The sequence below is a fragment of the Drosophila yakuba genome, chromosome 2R (genome assembly GCF_016746365.2).
Source record: "Drosophila yakuba strain Tai18E2 chromosome 2R, Prin_Dyak_Tai18E2_2.1, whole genome shotgun sequence".
Taxonomy (NCBI): Eukaryota; Metazoa; Arthropoda; class Insecta; order Diptera; family Drosophilidae; genus Drosophila; species Drosophila yakuba.
Window position 1 is genome coordinate 18,975,819 of NC_052528.2, and position 20,371 is coordinate 18,996,189.

The window sequence follows — 20,371 nt, forward strand, 5'->3', positions numbered from 1 at the left end:
AAGAAAAGAAACAGAAACAATAACATTACTTTCGTTTCCTATAATTCACGCATGCATTTGTTGGATACGTTACATATGTACTTTATAGCTCTATTTATGTCTAGTGCATCAACTTAAGGCAGATATACAGATTAACAGATGTTGATCATGATAGTGATAGCGATACAATATTAAAGCCCTTAGTTACGCGTAGAAAGTTCGTTGGATTTTTTTTGATTCTTTGTTACAAAGTTAGGAGCTGGGCAAATCGAATTCGGATTCGTTTGCTGGCCAACAGTGATTGTGTAGACACAAAAATTTAATTTAAAACTAATATGGCACAGTCTGCGCAAAATTAAGTTTAGTAAACGTCCAAGTAATTTACCTAATATTACGTTTTACAAATACAAAGTACAGCAAAGACAGCACATTAACAAAGAGACAGCCCTGTTGCCAAATTAAGTGAATTCGGGAGTAAACAGGTGTATAGTAAGTAGTAATGGATTACTACATTTCTAAATTCTGGATCACTAAACAATCCTAAAATAAATATATATTCGATGACAAGCCGTTTTCTCAATTCCGTTTCCGATACGTTCAAATAAAATTGGACTTTAAAAACAGGGCCATTACAAATTTGGGATTCTAATATCCCTGCGTTGTCGGTTTAGTCTGTTGTTGTGTGATTGTGTGGCTACATTCGTAGAACTGCTCCTCCTTTACTATATCTTCGTGTTCTCATTCGGTGTCAGTCTTTTGAAATACCATTTTGAAATCGATTCATCTAGATGCAAGCTGCAATTTGTTCGTTCGTTGTGGTTGCGGGAATGTTCTGTGGTTGCCTCGTTTTTAGGGAGTGAGTGAGCGATGTGGTGGGTGGGTGTTTTTTTGGCTGTGCACGTTTCAAGGGTTAAAGCTAACTAAACTAGATAAACTAGGCTACAATGAGTACAATATATTCGAGTTCCTGTGTGTGTTCTTGGGAGCCCAGCTTATTCGAAGGACATCAGATTGGTGGGCAGAGGTTTGGGCATTCGCATGGTGGCCAGTTTGCAAATGGCATTTGACCAGAGATGCGTCATCTGCGGACTGTCCGTTCGGAAGCGATAGACGGTGCCCAGGGTTCGGTGGCACAGTTCGAAGGTGTTCTTGTGCTTGGTATTATCACTAACGTGGGCATACCATCCATCCAATGGACACACTTTGCACGGTTCCCGTTTAAAGTCGCTGCGTTCGCTTCCCTTAAAGGATTTTGGTGGGAAATACACCAGCGAGTTCTCCCAAATCTGTAGCCAGTATCGTTGCCAGGAGGCCACCGCTGGCTTCCTTCCCTCCTTCTGGACCGTTTTACGGCGGACACATCCCTGCATGGCGGCTGCTGCCTCTGGCGACATCAAATCGCAATCGCTGCCGGTAAAATCACACATTATTCCCTCGGCACTTTCCAGGGATGTTAGATCCGCTTGCGATATAGCGTCGCTATGCTCCAAAACCGAATCATCCAACAGGTGGTGACGAGGCTGCCCTTGGCTGGGATCTAGTTCCAGGTGCAGGTGGTGAGGATGTCCATCGCTGTGGTTGTGCGTCGCAATCTTGCCAAAAATGCTGTAAAACGTAAAATATGGTTTAGTCAAATAATTCGTGGGGATTGGAGCCATTCATGCTGTTCATACAAATGAGAAGAAATGAAATTGCAAAAAGGCAAACAAGGGTGAACTGCGATTTGTATTTGTGGGTTATATCGATTTATAAGCACAAGTAACCAGTTTCTATTACTTTTTATTTTATTTGCTTCTAAATTGTTTTCCTTTCTTAAGAAAAAACTAAAGGTTTCTTGTTCAAAATAAATGCGATAGAACCTTTTAATTTGTTCGGGGTAGTTGTGTGCGTATGGTAAGTAATGTTTGGTTTCCCAAATAAAATTCAAATGAAATGAGGAAAGTGTTGGGTCGTGTATTTGTGTATTTCATACGAAGCATTTTGAAATCGGGTCCGTGCAAAAGAAAGAACTGAGGAGACGACAACTGAACACATCAAATGGTAAAATGAGGATAACGCATCGGATCAGTATTCAGTATCAGGCTGGCAATACACACATATCCTAGCTACAGGACTCTGTTCTGGACTCACCGACGGCATCTGCAACGCTTGTTGGAGATGGTGCCAATGCCCGGCGCAATCATGACAATGCAACATTGGCACCTCTCGGCAAAGTTTCGCGGCAGGCTGCTGCTGCGAAATCTTCAATCATTTTGGGCAGAGGCGGATGTTTGACAATTAACGAACACACACAAAACGAAAGTATAAGACAAAAGCAAAACGGTAGAAGTGAGAGACATAGAGATTTAAACGATTAATAACGACCCAGTGTACAAATGTCCAATTCTTGCGCAGTGATTCGAGGTGGTGGATATCAAACAGGTGGTTAACAACGGAAGCCAAGTGATGGCCTTCTCCATGGGGATTTCCCGCCTTTACTTACTTGGTGCCCAGACTGCGACACTTGCGATGGCCTGGCACAAACTTGGTGCCGCTTGCCATGCGCATGGAGCCAATGGTTTTCGCGGGCGAGAGATTTAGGCATCCAAGTGCCGGAGTAACTACTTCCACGTTGAAGGACTCTTTTGAGCTGCAGGACGACGAACTGGGCCCAGAGGGCGACGCAGGTTCCAGGTTTAGAGAGCGTCTGAAAGGTAAATGTGCATTATTAGTATGATAGCAGCACTATGTTGAGACAAGAAAACAGCTTAGCTGCAAAAGATGTATCTTACTTGTACTGATCCTCCTCGAATATATTCTGCAACTCCTCTATATATCTTATGGAAGTCAGATACTTCTGTGTCGCCTCGTGCTTCTGCAGATGCTTGTAGTTCGACTGCTGATAGTTCGAAATGACACGCAAAATATTATTCATCTTATTGCGACGCTGCTCCGGTTCAAGGCCGCCCTTGTGTGGGTGGGCCAAGTCAATGTAGATCAGATCGGTGAGAAAGAGACCCAGATAGGGGATGCAGGGCAGGCGGAGGCTCTCGAGGTAGGAGCGCAGATTCGCCCAGTTGTCCTGGTCACTGAATATATCGCTGAGGCGATCAAATGCATTTCGATCCTTCTTCGATAAGCATGCCCAGGTTTTTGTCAAGCGATATATGCTGGCGCTTTGCATGGCCGAAATAATGGCAAACAGCGAGTGCAGATTGTTAAGCTCATGAAGCTTTTTGGCCACCTAATATGGAAACATATAATTAGTATATTAATCGACTAGTGTCTTGAACCCATCTCCTCACCTTTATAAAGTGAGTAATAATCTCCGCTCTCTGCTTTGGCTGCTCGGCATTGAGAATCTCCTGCACTGTCCAAAAGCTCGTGTGGTTGAATCGTTTGGTAAATGCCACAATGTTTGGGGTGTTGACATGCTTATCCTTTTTCGTCCACGCACAACTGCTCAGCTCATCCGGTTGGATCTGGGCGAAGACGGGAAAATCCAGTAGCGTAATCTGATTAGCCAACACATCGGCGGGTACACGTAACGCGCTCAAAATAACCGCATCCAACTGCTTGATGGAGGCGTGGGCCGGTAAACTTTGCGACTTGGACGGTAGCGAAGCCGAGGCTCTAAAAATATAAAGAAAAACATAATTAGAATTGTGGTCAATATGTATGTCCCATGTCCTAAGTTTATATATGTGATTATTTTGATTGTAGATTATTGGTGTGAAACTTAAATACTTTTACAACATAGAGTGCTAAGTAACTAATACATATACCGATCTCTTTTCACTCGTTACTTACGCTATAGTGTAGTAGCAACCAGGCGAATCTGGCGAGGAGGAGAAACTATTCAAACAACCGATGGAGTTCTTGCGGCGCGTGCTCTTTATATTCAGGGTTTTGCTGGCCTGCGGTTGCATACTGGGCGGTTCCATTTGCTGCTCCTTGTGGGTCTTCTCCTGGCGCAAACAGGCCATGGTGTGGGCACTACCATTGGTATTCGGACTTCGTTGCTTGGACACCCGAGTTGGCTGCTGCTGTTGCTGCGAGGGAGGAGGAGGAGGTGAGCTCTGCTTGAACTGAGTCGTGGCGTAGGCCTGACCCGTATATCCATTATAGTCCGTGGTGGGCTTTCTGCTTAACTAAAATATTGAGAAACCATAGATTAATATTGAAGTACACTCGAGTGGGCAGAAGGCATAGATAGTCACCTCTGAGTAGCGCAGATTATCCGTGGACAGATCGCGTGAGATTTCCGAGTATCGCATCATGGCAACCAACTCCGGCTGTCGCTGTACTTCGACAAGCTCTTCAAAACTGCAATGGACGAGACTCAAGTTAAGTTCGTGATAAAGTTTTGGCTTTCGGTGTTCCGCACACTGGGCAGACTTTTTGTTGACTGAAACCGAGTTTGTTTTCCTCAGTTCTGCATTGTGGCTTTTGTGTTGCACGAATAGTGGTAACAAAAAAAAAAAAATAAAAACTGAAATAAAAAAACAAAAAAGTAGAGGAAAAAACTGGTGGCAAGCCGAAGCAGCGGAGCTTCTGGCACGCTTCGCTGCTCGATTTCCAATGGAGCGGACCATGTGAGTCACGGGCGGTGCGAGGAAACCATTCCATGCTCTTTTATGGTAGCTCTCAAGTGGTCAAATGGCTTTTCGGGGGTGCAAGCCGCTGATAAAAAGTCACGGGCTGCAGCGGTCAGCGGAAAGTTTGGTTGGAAAACAAGTCACCCGGTCAGAAAGCAAATTGGTTTTCAGCCCAGTTCAATGAACCCATCGACTAAGGCATAGAAAAGGAAATTTAAATAACCCATTTGTTTCCGGCACTTTTCCCATTTCCGAATAACAAAATGCAGTCGCTTAAGTGCAAAATAATCAATCTAGAAATTATATACCTTATACCTACTTGTGGATAAAATATTTAAAAATATACTTAAAATATATAAGAAAATACAAAAAAAGATTATATGAACATACAACTATCCAGAAACCAATTTTCATTTATTTACCAATAATGTAATATACACATGTGTATCTTAAATTCCTCTAAGACTGACTGTATTGACCCCGTCTAATTAATTTCAATTAAGCTATAATCATTTAAAAGCAAAAGCTGATCAAAAGCAATGACGTCCACACATTGTCATTGGTATCTGGGTTTCTGCCTTTGGTTGCCTTCGATTATTTTGCGCTTTTCCGTTTGAGCAAATTGAATTATCCGACACTGAAATAACAGCGCAAATATCTCGAGACTAGTGTGGGCGAAATCCAGAAGATACATTCCCAAGACGGATGCAGATTAAGTCGGTGGGGAACGATATTGTTTTTATTCCGTCGTTATCTATTATGAATTCCATTCTAAATCGTTTTAAACGCATTGTACTCAGCTGGGATTAATTCATATCTCTACTGTAGCGTTAAAACTAAAAAAATACACTCCTATATATATTTGAGATATGGATGTATACAGATGAATTGAAAACAAATTGGGCGGAAAGGCAGCAAAAACAGAAACAAGATGCAGACAAGACACAAGGCGAATTCGAATTATATTCCAAAATGCCAGACGACTGCCTCAAGATTTTGAGCAAATGGACTTTATTGACTATTTGAACTATTCCATATACACATCACTTCTCTCCTTATTGAATTTATATGTATATATGGGCCCCATACAAATATGTATGTATCTGAGTATCTGCGCCAATCTGTGCCATTTTGCTTCTGGATTTCCCTTTCGGCTGGTCGGCGCTTTAATGGAGAATATCATCCAATGCAATTAAAGCCAAACGATTTACTTGCCTCATCTGAGGGCTCGTAAAGTTCCTCCCACTGGGTACAATTTAATCCATGGCATATGTAAATAATTCCTGCCAGACAGCGCGCTCCTTTAATGCGAATTTGTAAACTTTTTTTAAAAAATGACTACTGAATGTTTTTTTCGTGGTCAGGGATATGGCGAAATATCGCCCACTATATCGATACACCCCCAGAATATTCAGTGTGTGTTTATTGCCTTTACACAAATTTCTCAAAAGAAAACAAACAACGCAGCTGTAGAATTCAAGGAAATCACATTTGCCTCCGCGATTTCGATTCTTTTGGCTTTTTGTTTATCAGACATGCAATTGTATTTAAATAAAATACAATACAATACACAGACGAGCACACATTTCCACATAATCTCGAGGAAACTCGGTGAGATTTCTCGTTTCTTCTTCTTTGTATGTTGGCATTTTCCATTGATAAATTCCTCAGCTGTGTGTGGGTAGCTCTGGAATTCGCAATGATGATGACAACTGACTGACCATCAAGGGAATTTGCAGTTCAACCTATTCGCTGACTCGCACTGACCTCCACTTCTAGAATGGGAGGGTTAAAGATCTCTGGAGCAGCTTTCTTGCTTTCTTGCTTTCTTTGGCGTTCATTTCATAAACGGTGGCGAAATGCATATTTCATATTTACAGAAGCGACCGTTTCGCAAGGTCAACGGCGAGTGGCTGTCGCCCGGTGATATTCGCTATGGAAATATTCAACTGACAGGTTCAATAACCGCCTCTAGAGATTGAGATTAAAACTGAATACTTAGCCCTTATTACGATCGGCCTTCGAGTTGGGTTTTCTACACGAGTGGGAAAACATTTAGCTAATCTCCCATTGAAAAGCGAGGGGCGTTATCAGGCAGTCGTCTAACTATTTGCTTACACATGCATGCCAGAATAAATACATGTAATTACGCTGGTTAACAACAAAGAGAGAAACCACAAATGGAAAGGTGCCAAAGCAGCAGCAGCCAGGCAAGAAAGCCTGGTTTAGAGGATCGAAGGCGAGGTACCCTAAACACATCTATATTTATGATAACAACACTAGCACAATCTTGAAGTATGAGTATGGGAAGTTTCAAATCCAAATAGATAACTTTTAACCCACTTTTGATCTTCCCGACTTTTATCTTACATATGTACATAGCATCCTTAAATACTACATACTACCGCATAAACAAGTCGTAAAGTGTTATTTATGGCAGGCCAGTGATATGGTCATCCGTTTCCGGTTCTTTCCAATTTGTATATACAATGCAAAACGGAATATGAGTTCTACTGTGCATAATTTCAAACAGATGGCATTCCGATTTAGAGATCTGTTTTCGAGGAAAAACAGGTAGATATATGATTTTTGGCTAGGTAGATAAGTGGCTGCAGTACAGCCAACTTGTGCTTGCAATTAAACTACCCACTTGCAGGGTAGCTTGAGCAAAAACAAAGCACTGGAAGCCCAAGCAATCGAGCTGGGGTTTCTTCTTTCATCTCCTATTCTCGTGTTTTGTATTTGTTCCATGAGCTGATTATATGTACATATGTATGTAGTGTGTACAATGCGATCCACGGCACATGTGAGCCACCAAAGTGGGTCACTTGGTGAGCATCCAGCCAGCCAGTCGGAGCAGCGAGCCTAGAACTGAGCCACTTACCCAATTTCTGGTTCGAGTGGCTGTACTTAAGTCCAAGGAATATAACTTATAACTATGAACAAAAGGCAATTGGAAACGGGGCAGAAACCTTGAAATTCAGCATTTCATCAGCATCTTCACAACGCAGGCGAAAACATCTGTCGCACATATCCTGTTGAACGAGTCCAGGAAAAGCAGATGCACTGAGAGAAAATTTAATGCAACTTAAATTCAGTGTATATTTATATGAATTTAGTATATCATGCTTCTAAATATACACTTGATTTCAATGAGAAGTTTAATCATTTCTAATTTTGAAGTACTAATTAGTACAATCATGGGAATTTTTAACTGCCGAGCAGCAAAGTTATGACAAATTTCGTTTTTTGTGTGTTTTTTGGGTTACGAAAGTAGCACCTTTTTTTTTACGGTGCTTATCAGCCAGCAGCTGGCACTTGAGAATCCAGAGGCGTTGCTGAGACTGCGAGTATCTGCTTATCAAGCCGCTTATCACCTGATCTAATGCCGAAAGGAAGTGCCAAGTGGGTTTTTGTGCTGGCCGCCACCCGATGATTCACATTGCGAGACATAAACTTCAAATACATATTTAATTGTTTGTTTCGCAGGGGAAACAAATCGATAGCATTGAACGCGAAAAGCGGAAAACGGGAAGCCGAACATAAACACGGATACACAAGCAACACACACACGCAATTCGCTTTCGTTGGGGTTCTAAGCTCATTGTATGCAAAGTGTGGCGCCCACCGCCCAACGCCCACACGCCACCCACTTGGGCGTCGTTTCGTAATCAGTCCCCGACCAAAAAAAAAACAAAAATCAAAAGCACAACCAATTGCACTTGCCACTTGGATCTTGGAACTTTTGGGGCGACAAATGGACTGAGATAGCGACGCCCAAAACCGAAATAGCATTGCATATTGTTATTTATAGGCTTTCCCCGCCTTTCCCCACGCAACCCGCACTTTCAACTCACTTCGAGCTCCAACTGGGGCATTTTAATTTAGTTAATCGATGTGCAAGTGTTGACAGCCACTGCGTCGCGCTCTTTTAATTGCTATTCACCACGCTTATTGGCTTCTTCAGTCGTTCGTTTGTTTAAAACCGCGAGAACAGCGAAAATTCAGCAGCAAAATAGCACAAAACGATCCGCGCGCGACGCCGACGCCAACGTACAGTGTGACCGGGTGGCGCTGCGCTTGCAATACTACTCACAAAAATGTACTAAATTAAGACAAGGACTAAAAAATACATTTTTTAGAAAATGGTTAGGAACTTTAATAGCACTTTAGCACAGACTTGAACCCTAAAGTAGAACTTTGATAAGCAACTTTTTTAAAACTGGTTGGCATTGATAAAAACTTAAATATATATTTGAATTTAAATATTTTAAAATGCACATATTTTTGGATAAATATATAATATATTTCCCCTACATATGTTTGATATAAGGATATGAAAAATGTTAAGCGAAACTTGTTTGGGAGGTTCTTGTAACGCTACGAACTTCAGTTTCAAATCTTTTTGTAGACTTCCGTTTGGGTTGGGCTACCAGTTCCGTAGCAATAAAAAGCCATAAGTTTTTTATAAAAAATATATATTTAGTTTCTTTACTTACATCAGAAATAGCTTATTTCATTCCTTTTTTTGGGTTATTTTTCGCACTTGCATTTAGATCAACAGGGACTTACGACTACGAGGAAGTGAGCAGACTGAATGGATGGACGTAAGATAGCAAGAAGTGGGATAGAATGGGCACGAGTAGATGTGGAAGGATGAGATAGGATAGGTAGAGGCCATAGTTCTAGAAGGACTTAACACTAGGTATTGCTATATGTTCGGGGGATCTAGCTAAATGTGTCTGTGAGTCGTTCCTAGTACCGATAACCGCTGCCATCGTTGTCGCCGTTCTGACCACCGGGTCCGAAGCCATTGCGACCACCCTGGCCCGGCCTGCCGCTCGAGTATCCCTGGCCATCCTGGTTATCCTGGCCATTGGCGCCCGGCCGGCCGCCTGGACGACCGCCGGAGTAGCCATCACGGCCCAAATCCTGACCACCGGGACGTCCGCCGGAGTAGCCCTGATCACCGCCATCCTGGCCGCCTATCACACGTCCACCGATGATCACACGTCCGCCATCGGATCCACCATTGCCGTTGCCATTGCCATTGCCGCCTGGCCTGCCATTGGAGTAGCCACCGGGTCCCAGATCCTGACCGCCTGGGCGACCACCGGAATATCCGTTAGGTCCCAAATCCTGACCTCCTGGGCGTCCACCGGAGTAACCGCTTGGTCCCAAGTCTTGGCCGCCCGGCCTGCCATTGGAGTAGCCACCGGGTCCCAGATCCTGACCGCCTGGACGACCACCGGAGTATCCACTGGGTCCCAAATCCTGACCTCCTGGGCGCCCACCGGGGTAACCGCCGTTTCCGTTGCCATTGCCATTGCCGGGACGTCCACTGGAGTAGCCATCGGCACCCAAGTTCTGACCACCGGGACCACCAGCACCGCCAGGACCGCTGGGACCACTGGGACCACTGCCATCGTTGGCATCGCCTTCGTACCGGATCTGTGGTCGGTAGCCCTGCTGATCGGCCTCGTACTCCACGATCTAGGGAAGACAGAGAGAGAGAGAGAGAAAAAGAGATAACAATGTTAGCCGTGACAGGAGGATGAGATGGTGGTGCAGTGGGTGGGTCCACATCGACTTCTGTTGCCCGCCAACGCCATCGCCGCCGCTTACTTGCTTCCTTCCGTCGGGCAACAGGACATTGTACTGGCCGGTGGTGAAGTCACCGTCGCGCATCTCTGAATGCCCGAACGAGAGTCCGCTGGGCGCGTCCTCAACCTGGTAATTAAATTCGTACTTGGCGGGCTCCTAAACGCCGGAGAACGTATCATGGAGCATGGTTCATGGAGCATGGATCATGGACAGCGGATCATGGAGAATGGAGAACGGATTGGGGCGTGTGGAGAAAGAGAGAAACACAGAGAGATAGAGTGGCTGGGATCAAGAGTTCAGATTTCTGTGGGGATGCAAGCTTTAAACGCCTTTAAACGATGGCAGGTGCAGGTGAGCGATAACGAGTCTACCAAAGAGTTGCAAGGGCAAGTGTGCAGCGGTGTGGGCGGTGGAGCGGTGTTCCCTTTGTGGTCATTCCCACCCAGTGATCCCCGAATAAAAAGATGCGATAAAATAGATGCCATAGATACCATTCACCCCAATTTGCTAAGCTATCAAATACTCACATCGTTGTCGTAGTCAGCGCCGCCGGGTCCACTGCCTCCTCCAGCACCACCTGCTCCCGATCCAGAGGCTGGGGGTCCGTAGGAGTCGGAGGGTCGGCCACCAGGTCCTGTGCCTGGAGCTCCGTAGCTGCTCGAAGGACGTCCGCCGTTGCCATTACCGTTGCCGTTTCCAGGGGCGCCATAAGTGTCTGAAGGCTTTTGGTTCTGACCAGGAGCACCATAGGAGTCCGAAGGGCGACCACCGAATCCACCTTGGCCCTGACCAGGAGCTCCATAGCTGCTTGAAGGACGACCACCGCTGCCGTTTCCGTTACCATTTCCGCCACCCGGAGCACCATAGCTGTCCGATGGGCGACCTCCGTTGCCATTTCCGCCACCAGGAGCGCCGTAGCTGCTTGAAGGACGACCGCCATTTCCGCCACCAGGAGCGCCGTAGGTGTCCGAAGGACGACCACCGTTTCCACCACCAGGAGCACCATAGCTGCCCGAAGGACGACCACCATTTCCGTTGCCTTGTCCTTGGCCAGGAGCTCCATAGCTGCTCGAGGGTCGACCGCTGTTTCCATTTCCACCACCAGGAGCACCATAGCTGTCCGATGGGCGTCCACCGCTACCGCCACCAGGAGCACCATAGGTATCCGAAGGACGACCACCGTTTCCACCACCAGGAGCGCCATAGCTGCTCGATGGGCGACCACCGTTGCCATTTCCACCACCAGGAGCACCATAGGAATCCGAGGGCTTGCCACCGAATCCACCCTGTCCTTGTCCCTGTCCTTGACCCTGGCCCACGCCTGGAGCGCCATAGCTGTCCGAGGGTCGGCCGCCGTTGCCACCGCCAGGAGCGCCATAGGCATCCGATGGCCTGCCGCCGGGACCACTCTGGCCCGGTGCTCCATAGCTATCGGACGGAGGTAGATAGGAGTTAACTGGTGGCTCCGGTCGCCCAAGGACCACCATCGCCATGAGCAGCGTCAAGCCGAGTAACTTGAACATATTCCACTTGTGGAGCTGATGCTGGAGATGAAGATGGAGATGGAACTGGAGCTGATCGGAATCTTTGGGATGAGACTAGCGCTTGGAAGCAGCGCCGAATTCTGACTGATCTGTGGTAGCTGCCACATGGCGTATTTATATGAGGCAAAGCCGAAACCGAAAAAACTGAAAGTCTAGGATGCACAATGCGCACACACACGAACTCGATTATGAGATGGAGGTGGTTTTGTGGAGCGTGTGGCAACCGGCAACACAACAGCTGCTGCTGCTGCTGCTGATGCAGCTGATGCGGCTGCCACATACGATCGTCTTCAGAGAAGCGGTGGCTGATTCTATGCGGTCCAAAGCAAAAATCTCAATCACTGAGCTTGCTTGCCAACACTTCACCACCCCGATCTGCGCCAGATTGCCACGTGAAGGGTGCCTCGGTCTTGAGTCTTGGGTCTTAAGTCTTGGAGCAAAGTCTCTCGGGCTGATTTGCCTTCTTTAAGCGCACATCTTCTCGAGGCGCGGCGAGGTGGTGATTGTGCCGCGGCCCCCAAACCTTTTGGATCCGCCGTTGCGTTGGCCCAAAGTAGTCTACTCGGTCTACTCGGTACTCCACTGGGTGAATGTGTCGGCGGCGTCTGCCGCGGCTCACTCTCCCAAGCGAGTGGTTCAGTGTTCCAGTGGTTCAGTGGTTGCTATGACAAGCGCCAAAGCATTTTGCATTTGTTTGCCTTGTCTTGTCAGAGACGAAAAAGGAAAAATAATCATAAAAAGCCCAGCGATATATCGAAGAAGATCGTGCCAAAGACGACCCCAATTGGGTGTAGGATCCGCGGATGCGTCTGCTGGGTGTAGAAGGGTCGAGTCGATTGTATTGGAGATTGTGGCGATGGCATAGAGATGATCAGAGAATCAATTGGAAAAGAAGGGTATGCAGATGTATTGATTATGATTTAACTAGATCAAAAGAAACTTGGTGTAACAAATTGACAGCTCAATCTTCTTCAAGATCATTTGATACGATGCAAATGTAAGTTATGAGAGGAGGCTAAACCGAAGATTCTGTGAAGAAAATATTCATGCTGAAAGCTTTCAGATAGCTAGGTATCTAAAAAGCTAAATCTACGCTGCACATAACATATTTCGACACATCCATTGATTCAGTTATGCAGCCCATCCGAATCGGAACAACAGCCCACACAAAGGGATTCCCGAAGTTATGGGAAATTAATTGCGCTGAGTTTTCGCAGTCCGCCCACCATATTAACTTGGCTAGTTAACTCGACTAACTCGGCTGGCAGTAGCGCCATTCGCGGTTTATGGAGCACAGATCACAGATCACAGCCTTCGCCGGCAAATGGGAACGTGCAGAATTAATTGCCCCACTACGTGCTTGGTCATGGGAGTTGGCAGTTGGAAGTTGGAAGATGCCGGCTCAGCATCCTGCTTTCAGCCAGATGTGTGGGTCAAAAAAACGAGAGATGATGATTACGATATGCGCCATGACACGTCGACAGTTTAAAATAACTCACTGGTTAGTAACTCAACTTGGGTCTTTATCTTCATAATTTCAGCTTAGCCTGGCCTAATCTTACATATAAAGCCGTCTATATCGCCGTAGGACTTCCTGAAAGAGCCATGTGTGTATGAAGTAGATGGTCACGCACACCAAACAGCAATCGTAAAACACGAAAAGCAGCAGGAATCCCAGATAAACGCAGAGCAGTAATGTCAAAGTGCATATTATCAGTTGGGCCAAGCACAGCCAACGATGATAGAAGAAAGCTTAAAATAATATATATTAAATATATTTATTTGCACGAAAGATGTGTACTTACAGCTCAAAAAGTACAGTACATAAAATATACAACCGATGGCTCCGTTGGGCGCATTTACTTGGGTTATATTACCCAGACCAAAGCCATCACCATAGCTAATGGAAAAATATTTTATTAAATTTATAATATATATAAAGTAATCCTACAGACCCTGATTTAAAAACTAGGGAGCAGCTCATGTTATCGTTCACGTCGCACATTGGCCTATAGTTCTCATCCTCCTTCAGCTTCATTTTCACATACAGTGAATACACAGAAACGGCCAAACCACAGACGCAAATCCATCGCAGTCGGGAAGCTGTACTGTCCGCCTGCTCCATTGTGTTGCTCCTTGGGTAATGAGCTCATTGCAGCGGGATTCCGCACCAGAATCAGTTCCTAACTGGGATGGAAGGGCTAACACTTCTTGCAGCTGCGCAGTGGATTTGCAACAGGATACATGATACACTTGCTGTGGGTATTCGAGATTTTCGGACTGCTAGGTAGATTATTATGTAAATAAATAACAAATGCATCTGCCAACATCTGCTTAATAAATAATGTATTTTTTCAATGCCTCCAAAGAAAAAGACGACTGAGGTTTTATTAAAATACATTTTTGTTAGTTTTGTTAGGGTACTTAAGACCTAGACCTGCGTTTACAATCAAGCGCTCTTGTTTTCTCAGTCGGGCTCGCATAAATTTTCGCACCAATATAATTTGATGTGACAGGAGGGCAAACGCAACAGGTAATATAAATAAAGAGAACAGCTCGGGGTAGGTGACCAAATTGAATTATAAAAGTGGGTATTACCGGAGAAGGTAGAGCTCCTTACCCTGGGAACTATCACCTCCAAGCCACCGAACGTGCACATGCATCTGCGGCAAACAACATCGCATTAGGCCACGCTCCATTGCATGCATAGGAAACTAGCGACTGCAACTGCGACTGCAACTGCGACTGCAACTGCGACAACATCATCCAAGTCGAAGACGACCAGGCGACATCTCTGCCCGTCCAAATCAGACTACAAGCCCGTGGAGCCGCCGCGAGTCTCGGCATGACACAATGATGCCTACATCTCCTCCAACGGTGGCCCCATCTTTGGCCCCCACCCACTCGCTCGTTCCATGTCCCTTCTTAATTTATAGCCTCACGAATTTGAATTATTCTGTGTTCGGGTGTTTAATAAAAAATAAATATCTACGAAAAAAAAAATAGGAAAAGCAGGCCCCTCCAAAAGTGATATATAAATCCAACGTTAGCCATGAGGTAACCAAATGGAAACAATTTACAAAATTGCAGTAGCTCAGCCCCCAGGAGTGAAGTGAAGTGATGAATTCACGCAACCTTGGAGCCGGCACTCTGCCATATATAAAAACAAGAGAGAACGCTATAGTCGAGTTCCCCGACTATCTGATACCCGTTACTCAGCTAGTGTAAGTGCGAAGGACAGTTTTTGGCGGTTTGTGGGCGTTAGAGTGGGCGTGGCAAAAAGTTTTTTGGCGAAAAGATAGAAATTTACAAGACTAATACAAAAATGAAAAAATATCAAAACATTTTTCAAAAGTGTGGGCGTGGCAGCTTTGGGCGGTTTGTGGGCGTAAGAGTGGGCGTGGCAAAAAGATTTTTTGCAAGTCGATAGAAATTTTCAAGACCAATACAAAAATGAAAAAATATTAAAACATTTTTCAAAAGTGTGGGCGTGGCAGTTTTGGGCGGTTTGTGGGCGTTAGAGTGGGCGTGGCAAAAAATTTTTTTTGCAAATCGATAGAAATTTACCATACCAATACAAAAATGAAAAAATATCAAAACATTTTTCAAAAGTGTGGGCGTCGCAGTTTTGGGCGGTTTGTGGGCGTTAGAGTGGGCGTGGCAACATGAATCGACAAACTTGCGCTGCGTCTATGTCTCTGGAGTCTGTGTGCTTAGTCTCAACTTTCTAGCTTTTGTAGTTCCTGAGATCTCGACGTTCATACGGACAGACGGACAGACGGACAGACGGACGGACAGACGGACATGGCCAAATCGACTCGGCTATTGATCCTGATCAAGAATATATATACTTTATATGGTCGGAAACGCTTCCTTCTGCCTGTTACATACTTTTCAACGAATCTAGTATACCCTTTTACTCTACGAGTAACGGGTATAATGAAAACAGTCACCGCAAACAGCCAGCGACTTGGCACAGATATCCATTTGATATGGAAAACCCTTTCAAGCGGCTGTCAATTCGATTCTGGCTCAAAACCCGGGCTCAGCTGCTCGATCGCGTAATCATGTGCTACTGGAAATGGGCCACTGCAATAAAACCACAATATCTCTATTTAGTTTTACACATACATAATTTATATAATTTAACGACCTTCATGGAAAACAGTGCAGAATACGAATAATTTGTAGTAAAATCATTTATGCAGAAGATGGGCAAAGAAGCGGTCTGATTTCGTTGCAACTTCCTAATACCAAAATCTTAGAATGGGTAATCCAAACTTTTAGCTAATGCGATTTTGCAGGTGCACCTCCTCGAGCACGCGTTGTGTTATGAGGTTTGCCATTGATACGTGATCGAAATCTGGTAAAGTACCCCAACAAAAGCTCTTTACTTAGGTCCCCAAAAAGCAACCGACTGCGAAATGATGAGTCTAGAAAATTATGAATACGATTATGAAGGTGAATGCTTCGCAACTTGGCTGCACGTGCAACTGGAGGGAAGCTAAGGTTACTGCGTTGAGATGTGGCAATCTCACACATTTGTATGCATCATTTGGCTTAATAAATTCGCTATTAATTGGAATCAAAGTGCAGCATAATGACGTGCTAATTTCGGCCATTATTTGAATATATAATTTGCCATTCGGCAAGTCGCAGGCATTGTCCAAAAGTAATAGGAAATAATAATAGGAAATCTGTTTTTATAAATATCTATGGATATTAGATATTGAATGTTAGTCAATGAAGTCGATGTTATCGCTATTCGAAAATGTCAAATTCGAAATATCAGTTTGTAGAATTCTGCGTTTATTTACTTGCGTCAATTTATTTTTTATATCAGAAACACGGTGCAAGTTTAACTGCATTTTAGACACATTCAATCGCTTTCTATTGAACATCGAACAACTCCAACTGTTGTAACATTACATAGAACTTGGAAAACAATCCGGAAGTTGATAGGCCAAATGGCATTGATTTGATCCTTATCTACCAACTGAAAGAACCAAGTATCAATTCCTAGTCCGATGTGCCAACTGCTTAACAAATCCACGTTTAGATCCGTGATCGAAATCTTGTCAAGCTCTTAAACAACAGCGCTTTGTGCCCAAGTGCATCTGACTGCGAAATGATGGAGCTTGACAATTATGATTATGAAGGTGAATGCTTCGCGAGTTGAAACTTGGGCTTTGTTGTCGCACGGTGCACGTGCAACTGAATGGAAGTTAAGGTTACTGCGTGGTGGTGATTGCCGCAGAGATGTGACAATCGAATGCATTTGTATATGTATTTCATTTAGTTTAATAAACTCGAATTTATTCAAAATAAAAGCCTATCAGTTATAAGGTTAATTAAATTCTTCTGATTTATAGGGGTTAATTTATCTAGGGAGTATTTAATTTTTGGGTTTTCTATCTGGGTGTTATTTTATTTAGAGTTTAGTTTATCTGGTAGTTAGTTTATCTGGGGGCTAGTTTATTAATCCTAAGACTAAAGTTACTCTAAATGTATTTTATCGAATTATTGTATGTATATTGAGTCCTTTTTTTTTATTTTATATCATAATAATTTGGAAAACTAAGAAAACCTAAAAATAAATATCTTTCCTTAGGAATTTCAATGAACATTGAATTCATTAACAAATAGAAAATATATAATAATTATTGATCAGAACGAATTTTACCAAGCAAAGGATTTTAACACACGGCGATCCTGCTAAGCTAAAAGCACTTTCGATGGACTATGGCAGTACCCACTTCGTCGTACTCCAAGCTGTCGATCCACATGTTTTGGAAACTTGTGAGTGAGGCCAGGACGGAACCACCCGTCCAAACGGAGAATCTGCGATCCGGACTAGCGTTAACCTTTATTCTTATGGATGGGGGAGCCATTTCGGTTAGGTCTTGCAGGAATCTATGCTCGATATTACGAAACATGGTCGTTCCGCCGGAGAGCACTATGTTTGCATACATATCCTTTCGCAGATCCATGTCGCAGTTGGTGATCGAGTGATAGGTGGCCTCGTGAATGCCCATCACCTCCTGACCCAGCAAACTGGGCTGGAAGAGAGCCTCCGGACAGCGGAATCTCTCGCTGCCCAAAACGATTTTCTGGCCATCTGGCAGCTCATAGGTATCCTCCTTCCCGTGCAGCTCCACTTCCTTGGCATAGTTCATAGCGACATAGCAGAGTTTCTCCTTGATGTCCCGCACGATTTCCCGCTCAGCAGAGGTGCTCATCTTAACACCCTTCTCCAGAAGCAGCTTGCACAGATAATCGGTTAGGTCCCTGCCAGCCAGATCGACTCGTACACAGGCGTGGGGCAGGGCAAATCCTTCGTAGATCGGAACCGTGTGGGTCACCCCATCACCCGAGTCCACCACAATGCCCACAGTACGTCCGGTGGCGTAGAGTGAGAGCACGGCCTGAACTGCCACATAAAAAGCTGGCACCTGAAAGTGTTCGAACATAATCTCCGTCATCTTTTCCCTGTTCTTCTTCGGATTCAGAGGGGCTTCGGTGAGTAGAGCCGGCAAGTCCATTGGATCTGCCCGTAGGAGCTCGTACGTGTGCTTCCAAACCATCTCCATTTCGTCCCAGTTCTTGACCATACCGTGCTCAATTGGATACTTAAGGGTGAGTATTCCCCTCTTGCGGGCTGCCGCCTCGCCAATAACACTATCATCGATCAAGGAATCCAGCAGGACGTTCAGGTGACGAGGTTTGCCCACAATCGATGGGAAGATCACGCGGGGCGTGTCTTCTGGGGAGAATCCGGCTTTACATACTCCGGAGCCGTTGTCAATAACCACTGCGGTTTGGTGTGCATTGCTAAGATCCTCACTGCTCATGTCTCCAGAAGAAGTTGCTACACAAATCATCATATAATCATTTAAATTGTGTCTTATATTTGAGCAACTTACGTTTTTGAAGATATTTGCGGAAAATGTGCTGTAGCCGTTTATCTGTTATATCGATATTGATTCGGGACGGTATGTGAAATGTAGACATGTTGTGTGCTGTGATTTTGTGTTCCAGGCGGAGTTTCAAACTTTTGACGTTAATTTCTTGATTATTTTCAAATTTTGCGCCCAGGAATCACAGTGGCAAAAATCGATTAATTCCAATTGAAATCAAATGGGAACTATCGATACGTAAGCAGCTATAAAATAGCTAATAGTCACCAAAATAATATTTAATCATAAGTAAATACATCAAATTCGTTTTATAAATGTTGAAAGGTATTAACGGCTTTTTAGATATATTTATTATTTTAAGTTAAGATATAAGTAGTAAGTTAAGATATAAGTTAGTCTCACATCTCTGACGGATTGTGGCCTTTCGATATTTTCACCTGCAGGCTCATCTTTAGCAATAGATTGTTCAAAAAGATCAAGCAAAATAACGAGAACGTAAGCCTTGTTTTATTTGGTTTTTAAAACTGATATCAGGACTTAGCCTTATTTTGCAGTCGAATAAAACGCAGATATGTTCGTGGCCCGTAGAATTTCGCAAACGGCAAGGTAAGTTGCAAGGGAAAAGCAAAGAAAAGAAATACCAAAATCGATGCCGGCTGATTACATAAATAGCAACAAATGGCGACCCTGATCTTGAGAGGACATTCTAAAACGAGACACACTTAACCCTTTGCAGCCTGGCGGTGCGTGGCAAGCACACCCTCCCGAAGCTGCCCTACGACTATGCCGCTCTGGAGCCAATCATTTGCCGGGAGATCATGGAGCTGCACCACCAGAAGCACCACCAGACCTACGTCAACAATCTGAATGCCGCCGAGGAGCAGCTGGAGGAGGCCAAGTCGAAGAGCGACACCACCAAGCTGATTCAGCTGGCTCCTGCCCTGCGTTTCAATGGCGGTGGCCACATCAACCACACCATCTTCTGGCAGAACCTCTCGCCCAACAAGAGCCAGCCCAGCGATGATCTGAAGAAGGCCATTGAGTCGCAGTGGAAGAGCTTCGAGGACTTCAAGAAGGAGCTGACCACGCTCACCGTGGCAGTCCAGGGCTCCGGCTGGGGCTGGCTGGGCTTCAACAAGAAGACCGGCAAACTGCAGCTGGCCGCCCTGCCCAACCAGGATCCTCTGGAGGCCTCCACTGGCCTGATCCCGCTCTTTGGCATCGACGTCTGGGAGCACGCCTACTATCTGCAGTACAAGAATGTGCGTCCCTCCTACGTGGAGGCCATCTGGGACATCGCCAACTGGGACGATATCTCCTGCCGCTTCCAGGAGGCCAAGAAGCTCAGCTGCTAAGCACAGTCGGCGATGGTCTACGTTTAATCTATAAGCATCTGCGGATCGGAGATCCTAAATTGTAGTCGTAAGTTGCGGCTAATAAATTGGTACCAGCTAGCAACTAACTAATGTTATTTGTCTGATATGAATGGGAAAATATAACATACTATCCAAAGAACACGGTCAACGAAGATGTATTTTACGTATTTTTGGTTTTTATATATTTAAACAGCTTCAGTACGCACTGAAAAAAAAAAAAATTAAAATTAAACTATCGTAAGCAATGCAAATGTTTTTCAACACTACCGCCAATAGTGCCACCTCTAGCAAATCAGCTGTGCACGAGCCAAACAAAAACAAAACAAAAGTCAGCCTGCCGCGAAATCGGGGGAGGAAAATTGACATTTCCACCG

The 20,371-nt window shown here is 44.8% G+C and overlaps 5 protein-coding genes across 8 annotated transcripts; 1 reads left to right on the forward strand and 4 right to left on the reverse strand.

Annotated features, from left to right (window-relative positions):
• Positions 1–25: 25 nt before the first annotated feature.
• LOC6531357 (ras-specific guanine nucleotide-releasing factor RalGPS1) lies at positions 26–8,617 on the reverse strand. Of its 2 annotated transcripts, XM_002092124.4 has the most exons (8): positions 8,414–8,617; positions 4,179–4,284; positions 3,769–4,109; positions 3,264–3,591; positions 2,751–3,202; positions 2,462–2,665; positions 2,110–2,220; positions 26–1,584 (listed from the first exon to the last, which is right to left on the reverse strand). In XM_002092124.4, exons 2-8 carry the CDS (start codon positions 4,236–4,238, stop codon positions 972–974), a joined length of 2,109 nt encoding a protein of 702 aa, XP_002092160.1. In that variant the 5' UTR covers positions 4,239–4,284; positions 8,414–8,617; the 3' UTR covers positions 26–971. The 2 variants fall into 2 exon arrangements, with proteins under 2 accessions (XP_002092160.1, XP_015051266.1); XM_015195780.3 differs by lacking the exon at positions 2,110–2,220 and having other exon boundaries at positions 8,414–8,616.
• Positions 8,618–9,017: 400 nt separating this feature from the next.
• Positions 9,018–13,195, reverse strand: LOC6531358 (pro-resilin). Of its 2 annotated transcripts, XM_002092125.3 has the most exons (3): positions 10,688–13,195; positions 10,182–10,316; positions 9,018–10,049 (listed from the first exon to the last, which is right to left on the reverse strand). In XM_002092125.3, exons 1-3 carry the CDS (start codon positions 11,681–11,683, stop codon positions 9,312–9,314), a joined length of 1,869 nt encoding a protein of 622 aa, XP_002092161.1. In that variant the 5' UTR covers positions 11,684–13,195; the 3' UTR covers positions 9,018–9,311. The 2 variants fall into 2 exon arrangements, with proteins under 2 accessions (XP_002092161.1, XP_015051267.1); XM_015195781.2 differs by lacking the exon at positions 10,182–10,316.
• Positions 13,196–13,206: 11 nt separating this feature from the next.
• LOC6531359 (vitamin K epoxide reductase complex subunit 1) lies at positions 13,207–13,890 on the reverse strand. The gene is made up of 3 exons (XM_002092126.4): positions 13,660–13,890; positions 13,510–13,604; positions 13,207–13,456 (listed from the first exon to the last, which is right to left on the reverse strand). The coding sequence occupies exons 1-3, from the start codon at positions 13,827–13,829 to the stop codon at positions 13,263–13,265; spliced, it is 459 nt and encodes a 152-aa protein (XP_002092162.1). The 5' UTR covers positions 13,830–13,890; the 3' UTR covers positions 13,207–13,262.
• A 3,428-nt stretch (positions 13,891–17,318) lies between these two features.
• LOC6531360 (actin-like protein 53D) lies at positions 17,319–18,786 on the reverse strand. The gene is made up of 2 exons (XM_002092127.4): positions 18,628–18,786; positions 17,319–18,572 (listed from the first exon to the last, which is right to left on the reverse strand). The coding sequence occupies exons 1-2, from the start codon at positions 18,713–18,715 to the stop codon at positions 17,425–17,427; spliced, it is 1,236 nt and encodes a 411-aa protein (XP_002092163.2). The 5' UTR covers positions 18,716–18,786; the 3' UTR covers positions 17,319–17,424.
• Positions 18,787–19,028: 242 nt separating this feature from the next.
• Positions 19,029–20,083, forward strand: LOC6531361 (superoxide dismutase [Mn], mitochondrial). Of its 2 annotated transcripts, XM_015195783.2 has the most exons (3): positions 19,029–19,116; positions 19,176–19,227; positions 19,358–20,083. In XM_015195783.2, the coding sequence occupies exons 2-3, from the start codon at positions 19,193–19,195 to the stop codon at positions 19,974–19,976; spliced, it is 654 nt and encodes a 217-aa protein (XP_015051269.1). In that variant the 5' UTR covers positions 19,029–19,116; positions 19,176–19,192; the 3' UTR covers positions 19,977–20,083. The 2 variants fall into 2 exon arrangements, with proteins under 2 accessions (XP_015051269.1, XP_002092164.1); XM_002092128.3 differs by having other exon boundaries at positions 19,085–19,227.
• Positions 20,084–20,371: the final 288 nt, after the last annotated feature.

Coding starts and splice junctions, on each gene's coding strand:
- LOC6531357 (XM_002092124.4), bottom strand. CDS start 4,238: ATGATGCGATACTCGGAAATCTCACGCGATCTGTCCACGGATAATCTG. Junction 3,592..3,768: donor GGTTGCTACTACACTATAGC/GTAAGTAACGAG, acceptor TTATATTTTTAG/AGCCTCGGCTTCGCTACCGT. Junction 2,221..2,461: donor TGTCGCAGTCTGGGCACCAA/GTAAGTAAAGGC, acceptor AAATGATTGAAG/ATTTCGCAGCAGCAGCCTGC.
- LOC6531358 (XM_002092125.3), bottom strand. CDS start 11,683: ATGTTCAAGTTACTCGGCTTGACGCTGCTCATGGCGATGGTGGTCCTT. Junction 10,317..10,687: donor GCGCTGACTACGACAACGAT/GTGAGTATTTGA, acceptor TCCGGCGTTTAG/GAGCCCGCCAAGTACGAATT. Junction 10,050..10,181: donor TGCCCGACGGAAGGAAGCAA/GTAAGCGGCGGC, acceptor TGTCTTCCCTAG/ATCGTGGAGTACGAGGCCGA.
- LOC6531359 (XM_002092126.4), bottom strand. CDS start 13,829: ATGGAGCAGGCGGACAGTACAGCTTCCCGACTGCGATGGATTTGCGTC. Junction 13,605..13,659: donor TCCCTAGTTTTTAAATCAGG/GTCTGTAGGATT, acceptor TTTTTCCATTAG/CTATGGTGATGGCTTTGGTC. Junction 13,457..13,509: donor TGTACTGTACTTTTTGAGCT/GTAAGTACACAT, acceptor TATTATTTTAAG/CTTTCTTCTATCATCGTTGG.
- LOC6531360 (XM_002092127.4), bottom strand. CDS start 18,715: ATGTCTACATTTCACATACCGTCCCGAATCAATATCGATATAACAGAT. Junction 18,573..18,627: donor CCGCAAATATCTTCAAAAAC/GTAAGTTGCTCA, acceptor TGATTTGTGTAG/CAACTTCTTCTGGAGACATG.
- LOC6531361 (XM_015195783.2), top strand. CDS start 19,193: ATGTTCGTGGCCCGTAGAATTTCGCAAACGGCAAG. Junction 19,228..19,357: donor AGAATTTCGCAAACGGCAAG/GTAAGTTGCAAG, acceptor AACCCTTTGCAG/CCTGGCGGTGCGTGGCAAGC.